The sequence below is a fragment of the Barbus barbus genome, assembly GCF_936440315.1.
Source record: "Barbus barbus genome assembly, chromosome: 35".
Taxonomy (NCBI): domain Eukaryota; kingdom Metazoa; phylum Chordata; class Actinopteri; order Cypriniformes; family Cyprinidae; genus Barbus; species Barbus barbus.
Genome location: NC_136763.1, coordinates 20,919,426 through 20,932,338, shown reverse-complemented (window position 1 = coordinate 20,932,338; position 12,913 = coordinate 20,919,426). Strand labels below are relative to the sequence as shown.

At 39.9% G+C, this 12,913-nt stretch overlaps 1 protein-coding gene across 1 annotated transcript in view; it reads left to right on the top strand.

The window, feature by feature from the left end:
• The window catches only part of LOC306854847 (receptor-type tyrosine-protein phosphatase gamma-like), a 274,645-nt gene that overhangs the window by 206,840 nt on the left and 54,892 nt on the right, over positions 1-12,913 (top strand). Inside the window, exon 6 of the mRNA XM_079393096.1 lies at positions 6,757-6,823. Within this exon, the coding sequence (XP_079249222.1) occupies positions 6,757-6,823 (67 nt within the window). The remainder of the gene's footprint in view (positions 1-6,756; positions 6,824-12,913) is intronic.

Genomic DNA, 12,913 nt, shown 5'->3' with positions numbered 1-12,913 from the left:
AAGGCCAGAAGGCGATAGTGGGGCATCCAGAAGGAAGACCCTGTCGTGGTCTTTGATATCCGACAGGGTCAACCAGAGATGCCTCTCCGCAGCCACCAGGGATGCCATAGATCGCCCAATGGCATGGACGGTCTCCTTGGTGGCGCGGAGAGATAAATCAGCGGTTTTGAGGAGGTCACGAATGTCCTCCGCACTAAATCCCTCGCCCTCATCCAACTCCTTGAGCAGGTCAGCCTGGCATGCCCGCAACACCGCCATGGTGTGCAGACATGAGCCAACCTGGCCTGCTGCCACGTACCCCTTGCCCACCAGCACTGACGATGTGCGCAGCGGCTTGGTGGGCAGGGTTGGAGCCTTCAGAGACGACGCAGTGTCATGGGGACAGATAGCTCGCAAGCATCTGTTCCACAGGCGGCATCACTCTGTAACCACGCTCACTCCTCCCCATCACATTACCGTAGTAATCCAATGAGGGGACGAAGAGGCGGGCCGAGAAAGGTTTCCCCCACGACCTCCACACTGAGGTGTTGAAAAAAGGCAGGCTCCGATGTGGAGGTGAAGTCTGAAACCACAGAAAACGCTCGTCTAACTTGCCTCTCTGCGGTTCGACAGGACACTCGGCCGGCCAGTCGAGACTCAACTTGGCTGCGGCACGAGTAATCACCTCCACAAGCTCCTCATATTGGGGTGAAAGAGGGGGTGCAACATACTCGACGTTTCCCGTGTCAACCTCCTCGGAGGAAGACAAGAGAAACGCCGAGGCCGCTGCCCGAGGGGAAGTATCCACAAGGTGGGCTTCCGATCTCGGGGAGCGGTCATGGGATCCGACAGGTGAGGGTGGAGATAGAGACTCGCTCGTCTCCGATCCCTCCATCAGATCCCGCTGCGAACCCCACGAGCACCGCCTCAGCGGAAGCGGGGCCAGCGCCGCGGGGAACGCCAATGAAAGCATCCTCCCCGGAGAAGAGGGCCTTTCGGGAGCGAAGCACACGCAGAGGAAGGCCCCCTCAGTGCAGGCAATCAGCCCCCTCAAGAGCCGCCTCCGCATGTTTTGCTCCCAAGCAAAGCACACACAAGCTGTGTGTATCCCCTGCACACAAAAACGTTTGCAGGGAGGAACACACTGCCCGTATTGTGCTTCGCTCCCATGTTTAGCCTTAAACTGGCTTTTTGACATGATTAGAACAGACAGACAACACTAAATACTCATGGTCAGAGCGCTAGCTGAATGACAGAAAGCTGACGCCGGTTTCACCGCACGTGCTTTTATACCAGCTGGTTATTACGTCACCTCGCCCGTGACATCCTGCCCATGCATTGGACAGATTTCATTTGGATTCAGAGCCGGTCACGCTGAAGGCGTTCCCCCTAAGCGTCTCTGGACGCAGCTCGAGTTCCTGAAGAGGAACTGAAGAATGACAGACGTTAAAAAAATAATACTTTTATTTAGCAAGGATGCGTTAAATTGATCAAATGACAGTAAATACATTTATACCGTTAGAAAGATTTTGTATCTTTCTGTCTGTATTTCACATAAATTCTGTAATTTTGAATGTTTTTATTCATCAAAGAATCTTGAAAAAATTAAATCACAATATTATGTACCACTATTTTCAACATAATAATATGATTATAAAAAGAAATGTTTTTTGTAATAACTGTAATATTTCTCAATATTACTGTTTTACTGTTTTTCTGATCAAATACCCCTTATTTCAAAAACTTTTAAAAACTGCACCAACCCCAAATCTTTGAACAGTACTGTCTATATTATCCGTTTAATTGAAATACTAAATCTAGAAATCATTCATTAAATATTTACTGATAAGCAAAAATGCATACATATATAGATGTTTGTTATAGACATTAAAACTTTAGCTTTTTTTCAATGTTTTTCTTTGAAGAACAAATGTATTATCTGAGTAATCCTGCATCCATCACCCTCAAAGCTCTAAGACTAATCAGTATATGATATGACAAGGGTTACCATTTGAAAAGGATGTCTAAATCTAACCTGACTAGAGTTTGATATATTTCTCCCTCTAAACCCTCACTCATCTGTCTCATTCTGCATCTGTCTCATATGCAGTTATCGGAGGAAATCTATATAGCATGTGTCCCGCTCGATATCTCTTTTTATTTGGAACTCACACCATTTTCATTATTGCCCAACCATTCAGTTTATCTGTCCCTTATTAAAGAAGATAACAGTCGTAACATCCTTCATGATATGTTCATAGGCTTATTTACAAGACACATATCCACAAACTAAAGTGCAGCTATTAGCTGCTAGCATGTCGCCAAACATTTTCTCTTTTATACACTTGAAACCACAGGCTTGTTGGTGGCCCAGGACACTATAAATCGTTTTTAGGTTGTATATAATTTATTGTTGGTTATTGTTTCAAGTTATTGTCTTGTGCTGCTTTATAGTTTGCAGTTATTTGCATTTCTCATTTAGTTTTAATCAATTGCAGGGCTTTCAATTTTTTCTTTCTCTCTCTGTTACAGCTCACAGCTGCCGTATTAAAAACCTCACTCTAAGCTCAGTACAATAAATGAGCATTTTTATTTTCCATCTGCTAAAATGTACTTTGAACTTTATTGATTTGCATGTGCTATTTTTACTCGTGAGGTGGAACAGAGCTCTTAAACTGAGTTTAAAGCTGGTTGCTACTATTTATTTTACCTCAGGGTTTGTTCTAAAAGGAAGTCCAGGTGTTTGTGTGTTGTGGGTGACCTCTTGCATACGGGCTCAATTGTAAAGTGCTTTCACTATTCCAGCCCATATGAATGCAGTGTAGAATGCAATATGAGCTCTGTTAAAGGGATAGTTCAACAAAAAAATGTAATTTGTTGTTAATTTATTCACCCTCAGACCACCAAAGATTCTAATACTGTAGTCGTTGGCGATTCATAAAATGCAAGTCAGTTTCTACCAGTTAAGTCTTTGCGAGGCCCTGGGCTAACGCAGCTTTGGTTAATTTATTTTTATTTTGGTTCGCGAAGTTTGGATTTACTTTGATCTAAATTATCTTACTATATGATCTGACAAAATGTAATTACTTCTGATCAAATGAATTGGTGAAACTGATTTATCATAATATCACCACCACAATGACAAATCATGAAATCCAAACACTGTTGACTGAGGAAAGACAGGTGTCCATCATTGCATTCACGACTGCGCAGCTGTACCCCGAGTGAGCCAAGAATAGAGTTTATCTGATAGTGAATTGATCTTGAGACATATATAAAGTTTCCTCGTGGGAGAGGTGTTTAACACAAAGCGCTAAGAAACTGTTAGCACACGTTATCTTTGTCAGCGCGTTCTTATTGTTATCAGACTGAGGAACAAACTTTCACCAGAGCATGTGGATATTATTATTTCTCCCAGAATTAATACATGAAACAATGTAAACACAATAAATATAGGGCCGACTCGAGTATATGTAGCACGTTCTGTACTGTAATTGGCACGGTCTGCTTGATTTTTAGGTTTGCTCTGCTTGATCTTGAATGCTTTTTTTATGTTTTTTTTTTTGTTTTGTTTACACATTTTCAACCAAAATAAAACCTTGCGATATTTAACGTAACGTTGTTGTAGAACATTATTGTGTAACTGCTAATCATAACCTTGTTCAGAAATCGTGACAAAAACTTGCTAATTAAAAATAACGTCTTTCTCATTAAACCTCATTAAAAAAATTATGAGCCCAAATATTCGAATGCAAAATTTTGGGAAAATGCCCATCCCTATAATGCACTAGAATTTATTGACATTTTAAAAATTGTAACATTTTAATTTTGTTTCTCTATTTAACAACATTAACTTACAATGGTGAAAGACATCTTCCCTCAGGTTTTTGTAATAATTAAGCACCGACAAACACAACAGCAGTTGACCGTAGTGCTGTACAAATAAAATAAAAACCCAGTAAAAAGAAAAACATCAGTAAACTCAAAAGATAATTTAACATAGCCTACAAACTTAAAGTTTAAAAAGCCAAGGTGAGAAAATAAGATGTAGTTTTAAACTCATAGACAGAATTTGAAGCTTTCACACATAAAGGAAGGTTATTCCATAGCCTCGGTCCAACTATTGCAAATAGTAAAAGGTAAATAGTACTATATGTTTTCTAGCTGGATGTTGTGCTTACGATCAATAATCACGTCTTTGCATTCGACCAAACTGATTTGCAGAAATCAAAACATGAGTCCCACTTGCTGTGAAGCGGGAGCGACTGGGCGGCAGGATTCGCAATTCAAATGATATTTTGGAAAAATGTATTTGTTATTTGTATGGTCTAGGTGGTCATATGGCATATGCCTGCAAATACGGGACAAACTGATGCCTTAAATACAGGCCGATTAGATAGCCTATTATAAGGAACGGTTGGCAACCTTATATAAAATGCAAAAGAGAATTGACTTAGGGGCCCCCTAGTGTTCGGGGCCCTAGGCTGCAGCCCATGTTGCCCATTAGGAAAACGCGGCCCTGGCTACCGGAACTTAACAGTCAAAAAAAGCACATACAGTCAAGACAAAAATAATATCTGTGGCTCCTGACGATATATTGAGGTCTTATGAAGTGAAATAATCAGTCTGGGCAAAAAAACTGAACATTATTTACATTATTACCTGTAATCCAGAGCCTCGGGCAAACGGTTCTCAAGCAAATGATTCTTTTGAATGCATGGGTTCTCTTTAGTGAACGTTCTGCTACGGCAACATAGGAAACTCTCTACATAGACGGCAACTATTCCTCACATTCAAGGGATAGTTTACCCAAAAATGATCATAAATGTTCCTAATATAAATTACTTTTTTCTTCTTTGGAACACAAAAGAATGTTTTCTGAAGAGTGCTGGCAACTAAACAGTTTTGTCATTTGTCATTTTGTAATGACATGATGGTAAGTAAACGATGACAGAATTTTCACTTTTGGTGTGATCTATCCCTTTAAGATTCCTCCATTGTCAGTCTGATGTTGTTGACCTGCAGAGACCTCACACTGTCTCTCTCTCTCTTCCTCTGGTCGGCTCTTTTGGCCCCATCATTTTTCACACACTCTGGCCTTAGGCGAGCAAGTCCTGCTACTAAAATAAGAAAAATATGCCAGTTGCTGATTCCGTGTTTTGTTCCCCACACAGTGCCATTCCAACCTCCTCTTGCTACAAAGACAAAAAAAGGATTGCGTTTTCAGCAACAACCCCTTAAGAATCTGTCTGTCATTCTTCGCCTCTCTGTCTATCTTTTTTTCTGTCTGTCTGTCTGTCATTGTTTGTGTGTATTGTTCTGTCTGTTTTCTGTTGGTCTGTCTGTCATTCTGTCAAGCTGTCTGTCATTCTATCTGTCTATATGTCTGTCATTCTGTATGTCATTCTTTTCTATCTGTCTGTTGTCCTGTTTGCTCTCTACTTGTCTTTCATTCCCACTGTCTGTCTATCATTTGTTTTTAGTCCATCTGTCTGTCTGTCTCTGTAATTGTCTTTCATTTTATCTGTATGTCTGTAGACATGTCCTTTTTATCTTTCTTTTTTTGTTTGTCTGTCCTTTGTTTTGTCTATCTTTCTGCCTGTCTTTCCGTCTGTCTGCTGTCTGTATTTCTGCCATACAATTTTCTGAACATAGCCACAAAAAATAGTCACAGAAGCTGGAATGGCATTAAGCAAACAAACACCCTATTCTGTTTGTTGTCTGTCTGTCTCTCTGTCAGTTGTTTTGACTCTGTCTGTCCTCATTGACCAATCTCTACATTGAGGCTGAAACATGTCTAAGAAAACTGTTCTAGACAGTTGTTGTATTGCAGACTTGTGCCGTTCGCTCTCAGCGCCCACTTCCTGCACCGAGCTTCTGGAATTCTCTTTCATGCAAGAAACAGCACAAGAGTGTTCAAAGAGCCTGGAGAGATTTATGTGAGAGAGAGGGTGGCTAAGGGCCAGTGGAAGTGCGTGCATCCTTTTCACTCCTGCCTCATGGGAATGTTGGTTAGATCGGCTAACCAGCACTGGCCTCCTTGATACACAACCAGCACACACACACACACATGCGCATACGTGCACAGACTCAACAATAGACCTCACCCCTTGGGTCCTCTCTGTCAAAGCCTGTCTCCTGATTCAACCCTGTAGGGGCTTCTTAAAAGCACAAACCTCTATTTGATACACCTCCATCCAAGAGAAGTAAAGGAAGTACTCCGCCTGTTATGGATTTTCCCTGATCTGTGCTTTTTTTTAGGGTCAAGATTGTTAAAATTATTTTCAAACCATTTTATTTTTGTATATAGTCAGCACAAAGCAAGCTATCATTCTCTTTCACTAACGCACACACACACACACACACAGACACACACATAAGGTCAGTACTGTAGCTTCTCTCTTTCAGGCTTTATTGCATACTGGAGTCTTTTGTCTGTGTTCAACAATTCAGTCAGCTGAGGTGCATCTCAAACAACAGCTTTTGAAGCGGTTTGATGCACAATGGGTTCTTTTATGTGAGGGAGTGTTTCTGTGTGATTGCAATCATTTTGTTTTTATGACATCAGCACAGCGCACTAACATCATGTGCTCCTTTCAGACTATCTACCAGCTTTTTCCTGTGTCAATATATATCTATCTATCTATCTATCTATCTATCTATCTATCTATCTATCTTTCCATCTGTCCATCCATTCATGCATCCATCCATCCACACATCCAACCAACCAACACAAATTAGTAATTCTTCTTCTTGTATTCATTCTCTCTTTCTCAGGTGGGGATGAAGGACAATCCTGCAGTAGATCCGATTATTCATGGACTAAGAGGAGTGGTTCATCATGGTGAGTAGATTTTTTATTATGTATTCCAACAGAATATTGTAATTCAGGTTGAGTGTTCAGTATTGAATTGTATCACATGTAATACTTTTTACATGCAGTTACATAGTTACATGCATTCGCGATAACTGATAATTTGTTGGTGTCCAGTGTGTATTACATGCTGGAATGAACAAAGCAGACTCGTCTGCTATTAGTCAGTCTGTTTGTGAAACAGCGCTTCAGTTCTGACAGGATCTCAGCCTCAGGCCCCTGCGGCCTCTGACTAACGGGATGATGATATGATGATGATATTGAGTCAGGAGATCTGGCTCAGAAATCAAGGGTTTGTTGAGCAGAAAGTGTGCTCAAACCTATCACTGTATATTTATACAATACATATTCTTGTCATATATCTAGGCTGGGGAACAGACAAACACCCACGCATGCATACACATCATCTACTCGCTTGTGCTCTTGTTTTTGTTTGACAATCTCTGTTGTCTGATGACAGATGTAAGGGTATACACTTAGGCACCAAATGGATGAACAGATGTGGATTTAGAGGAATCACAAGTAACAAAAGCTAGCATTGGTCCATCATAATACTTTTTCACAGGGATGGGCTTTTAATCCCAATCTGGTAGGATCAGTTTTGAATGGTACATTGACAGCATTATTGTAATTTAGACAATTTAAGACACAATTAGAATGAGCTACTTATAGTATAACTTTATACTTATAAAGTATTTTAATATTTAAGGAACAATATTCTTCCCCTTTAAAGATTTTAAATATTGGCTAACTTTGCCTAGGGGCAGCAAAAGATCATTTTGATTTCACAAGATGACAGGAGTAATTACCTTACATAAATTGACCCTCTTAAAGTCATCTACAATTTCCTCAATGTTCCTTCTGTCCGCTTCCAGACATTAAAAGCTCTGAAATGATGAAGGCACCACCAGCTGCTCCCAGCATGAACTGAACGGTATATTCCGGAATATTGAGATGAAACAGCGAGGTCTGTGCGTGATTCAGACAGAGCAAATTGACGTCTTTAAGGGTTTCTTAGTTAATATACTCTTGTTCTGCCTGCTTTTCAGTCATCTCAGGAACATCTCTCTATGTGTCCGTGTGAAGTTTAAAGGCACGCCAAGGCTTCGATGGTAATTACCAGCCTGCGATTTGTGCTGCCCACTGAGACAGTTGTAGAAAGTGAGCGAGAGAGAAAGAATGGGAAGTTATGGTGTAATCCGGACGCCGTGGTACTAAAAGCATCGCTGTGTCATTCTGACAAAGAGATCAGCTCTAATGCAGTGTAATCATGGCACTCAAAAGGTATTTTACAGAGACTGAAAATAGTTCTGCCTCCACCTCCTGCCAGATGACAAAGATTATGACACTATCTGATGACGGTGATGGGAGTTACCAGAATGTGATGAGACTGATTTACTCAATTTTAAAACAATTTTATAAAAAAAAAACGTTGCGAGTCATCAAAAGTCACCATGGTGCTCAGGTGTTTCCAGGACATGGCTATGCGGTTGCTAGGGTGTTTTGTACGGTTAAAAGAGCCCATTTCAAAGGCTCTATGATACTGTGTCTCAGCTCTAACGATGGGAGTCGTAAGATATGTGATGTTAAAATATTCTGTTTAATATTCAAATCCTTGACAAGTATTTTGGTACTTGTTAGGAATAAACATTTAGGAAAAATAACTAAAATTGAATTTCATTGCGAGCAAAAAAATCTGTCCCCAATCCTACTCTGTTCCTTCCTTCATTGTAAGTCCTCAGGAGTTTTTTTGCCTGTCACTTTATATCAGAAAATACGGCTACTTTTGAATGCCCATCAATTGACCCTTCACAGGGAGTATGACTGGCAGGCAATCTGACCAATCATAATGCAGAATCTGCAATTTTGTGCGACAAACAAACCAGACAGGGGTGCATTTTCCAAAAGTCGTTAACCAACTATAGTCGCAGTTCCGTCGTTACCAGCATAGTTCAACGATTCGGTTTTTCCCAAAACCACAGTTCAAGCGAATGCTCGCAGTCAGCGTCACAAACTTACGTGGTTGGAACTGCAGCTCTCGACCTGTGGTTAGAAGCATAGTTTCTTGTTTGTTAGATATATGGGCTTAAATAAATATGCTCTTGGGCACAACAAGCAAGCTAACATGCAGTACTATCTGTATCTTTCATTCTATCTAAATATAAAATACATTTTAATTATGTTTTGTTGCGCGTCCATTGTAATCACCATTTTTGAAAAGTGCGCATGTGCATAAATACCTCAGGGAACCCTGGAGTATGACGTATGAGGGAACCTGCGATGAATAAAACATCAAATAAAGCACAATGACAGGGAACAAAAAATAGTAAATTAGTCAGTAGGTGCCATGTTCAATACAGTAGCATCTTAGAGATCTCTAATCAGTTAAATAGCATAAGTTATTCCTCCACCACATGTGTGTGACGTCATTAACAGTGGTCCTATTTTGCTGAAGAGATGCAACCGTATTCGGAAAACAGTCGTGACTAGTTAGTTCTTTTCCAAAACAATACATCGTACTATGGTGGTTAATCAGCGAGCTACGCCGTTGTTCGGGAAACGCACCCCAGGATAGTAGATTAACTTTGGTGGACTTAAATTTTGAAAAACGGTGTGAACTGACATCTTTTCATGATTGAAATAAAATACCTTCTGATGTTCATTCACGTTTATTTCATGTTTTAAGTAAATATGAAAAGATTATCGTTCTCATGCCGCTTGAATTGAGATGCTACAGCAATCTGTTACGATGCATTAAAGAGCCACAAAACAGTGTTTGAATTTCTCAAAAAATGACAAAATTTGAAAACTAAGACTTTGCTTCATAAGTATCATATCAAAGTAACCTGTTCTGTCTTGTCTGTCGGCGCATTGTCAGTTTCCTCTTTGCTCCATGATGTATTTTTCACTGCTTGAGAACATGATGAGAGCGGCATGGCTTGTCGGACATAGCAACTAAGGGGGTTGAGTCTTTGCGATGGGTCAATTGAGGTACACTTAGGGGGAAGTCGTGGCCTAATGGTTAGAGAGTCGGACTCGTAATCGAAAGGTTGCGGGTTCGAGCCCCCGGCCGGCAGGAATTGTAGGTGGGGGGAGGGAACGTCCAGCGCTCTCTCCACCCTCAATACCACGACTGAGGTGCCCTTGAGCAAGGCACCGAACCCCCAACTGCTCCCCGGGCGCTGCAGCATGGCTGCCCACTGCTCCGGGTGTGTGTTCACGGTGTGTGTGTGTGTGTGTGTGTGTGTGTGTGGATTTGTTCACTACTCACTGCTGTGTGTGTGCACTTGGATGGGTTAAAGGCAGAGCACCAATTTCGAGTATGGGTCACCATACTTGACAATACGTCACGACTTTTTAAACTTTTACTTTTTGTCCCATATTGGTCTAGTTACAGCATCTACTGTACAGCCAAGCCTTGACCCCTTGATTCATACAATAAACTACGAGAGGAGAGCAGACAGAGATGTATTTATTCATCCTTTTAATTCACTCTGTCCACACCAGTCAGACTATTGCGGCCTGTTTGCTGGAGCGTGTTGATCTTGTTTGCTCGGTAGGGTTAGAGTAGGGAGTGGAATGGAGGTGTATGTGTGTGTGTTCTCGGCGGGAGGTGGGACAGAGCTGCGTTCTCTCTTCTTATCCCAGACAGATAGGAGCAGGGGGTCTGCACATATTCAGAGCTGTGTCTCCACTGTCGCTCAGACGTCTATAATTTCAACCTGCTGATCTCCTGCCGAATATGTACCCTGCACGCAGGAAGCTGAACCAAACGATTTGCAACTCAAATGACACGTATGCCGCCTTATGTGAATTCTTAAACCTGTTTCTCCCCAATCCGGCTAGATTTTGAGCAGTGTTTGGCTAGTGTTGGTGCTTAAGAGGTATACATCCGTGTTGAGAAGCACAAGGAAGAATTTTACACGCTGTATTTAAAGCTCTCGGCTGGCGGAAGAGAAGAGCTGTCTTGTTAAGCGATTATCCATTAGGCTCCTACGGTAAATATTTAACTACAGTACACATTAGAAACCAACGCCCAGTCGCATGTTACAAGACTGGGTAACACTTTAGAATACTGTTTCTTACTTACTGCATAACTAATAAGGAATTATTGAAGAACTTACAGGTAATGATTCATTAACACTTAGCGCACTACTGTTAACTATTAAGGAAGATGTGTTAACTAATCAGTATGTAATACAATTTTATGATTGTGTTAAGTAACAGTTAGCTAAACAATAACTAATGTATTCTGTCACACCTCCTGAAGAACTACTATTAATTATCTACTAGTTAAGGTTCAATAAAACTAATTATGATGTAACTACTAATGAACAGTCATACACAATTACATTGAGTTGTGACCCTTACATATAAATGTTATTAGCAGTAGTAGCAGTATGAAAATGCAATATTAATAAATGCAATACATTTTACAGAGGTTTTGCCTGTATAGTGAATTGTTTTGAGTTTGTTTTGTAAGAAATCAGCATCCGATAGGAACCCCACCACCTCTCCAGTGCCATGCGATAACTTACCTTAGTTTTTATATGTTATATACAGCACTGTATGTGTGCCTCCTCAGCATATACCATATTACTATTAATTCAATTTCTGTATGTAAGGCAAGGACTGAGGGAGTGAAAATACAGGTAACCCATTAGTAATTAATAAAGGATTATTAGATTATTCTTCAAGAATTACTTAGGACCTGAAACAGTATTCTAAAGTGAAAATATAGGGAGCCCATTAGTAATTAATAAATAATTATCAAATAATTATGCAGGACTTATTTTGAACCTGCAAGAGTAGGCCTATTCTAAAGTGAAAATATAGTGAAACCTTTAGTAATTAATTACTTATACGGGAGCTGGGCTCAGGGAAACTGCCGTTAACTAGGCATTAACACAACACAAAAACTACCTAAGACTAAAAAACAAATATGACCCAACAGCTTCATCCCAGTGTTTCAGAAAATAAATTAATTGATTAATTAACAAACCACCATTTTACAGAGATTATCTGTAGTAAGTTGGAGTTATGGCAAGACAGTTGAGTTACGGTTCCTTTCCGAAGCAGATTTCCTACAGAACAAGGAAATTATTTACCATATAGGCAAAAACATAAGGGGTGAGAACCAGAAAGGCTTAAGTGACATTTCACTAACTTTACAGGAGAGCCAAAACAAAAACTTACCATAGGTTGATCTGACTTTGTGCACTGATTTCAATCGTTTATAATAAAAATGTGTATACTCATGGATGACAGTATACTTTTGCCAGTATATATATATATATATATATATTAAATATATCCATTTCACCCAAAATGTCACTTACGCCCTTCTGGTTCTCACCCCTCGTTATGTACAATTATAGTAATGAGTCATTTTGGGTGTGCAGCAAACAAAATGCATATTTAATTTCCATTATAGCTAATAATAGTGGACTGTAACAAAGTTGGTACTATAGTGTCCTTTTACTCAAGTAATTTAAAAAATGAATAGGCCTACTTATAATTTTACTGGAGTAATATTTTATTGGGTATCTGTACTTTTGCTCAAGTACTTGATTTGTGGGCCACAACCTGATTATTATAGTGACTATTTGCGTATAATTGTTCATTAGTAGTTATTTCATAGTTATTTTTATTGAACCTTAACTAGTAGATAATTAATAGTAGTTCTTCAGGAGGTGTGACAGAATACATTAGTTATTGTTTAGCTAACTGTTACTTAACACAATCATAAAATTGTATTACATACTGATTAGTTAACACATCTTCCTTAGTAGTTAACAGTAGTGAGTTAAGTGTTAATGAATCATTACCTGTTAGTTCTTCAATAATTCCTTATTAGTTATGCAGTAAGTAAGAAACAGTATTCTAAAGTGTTACCCAAGACTGTCCGCTCTGTGAGAACAGCCCAGTGTGAACAGCAATGCATTTGCGTTTGCTTCATATAACAATAGAGTTCGGGTCGAGGCAACACATGCAAACGCATTATACAGGCCCTCTGGGAATATGCCATCCTAAATGAATCCTTAATTCAAGCATGTCAGC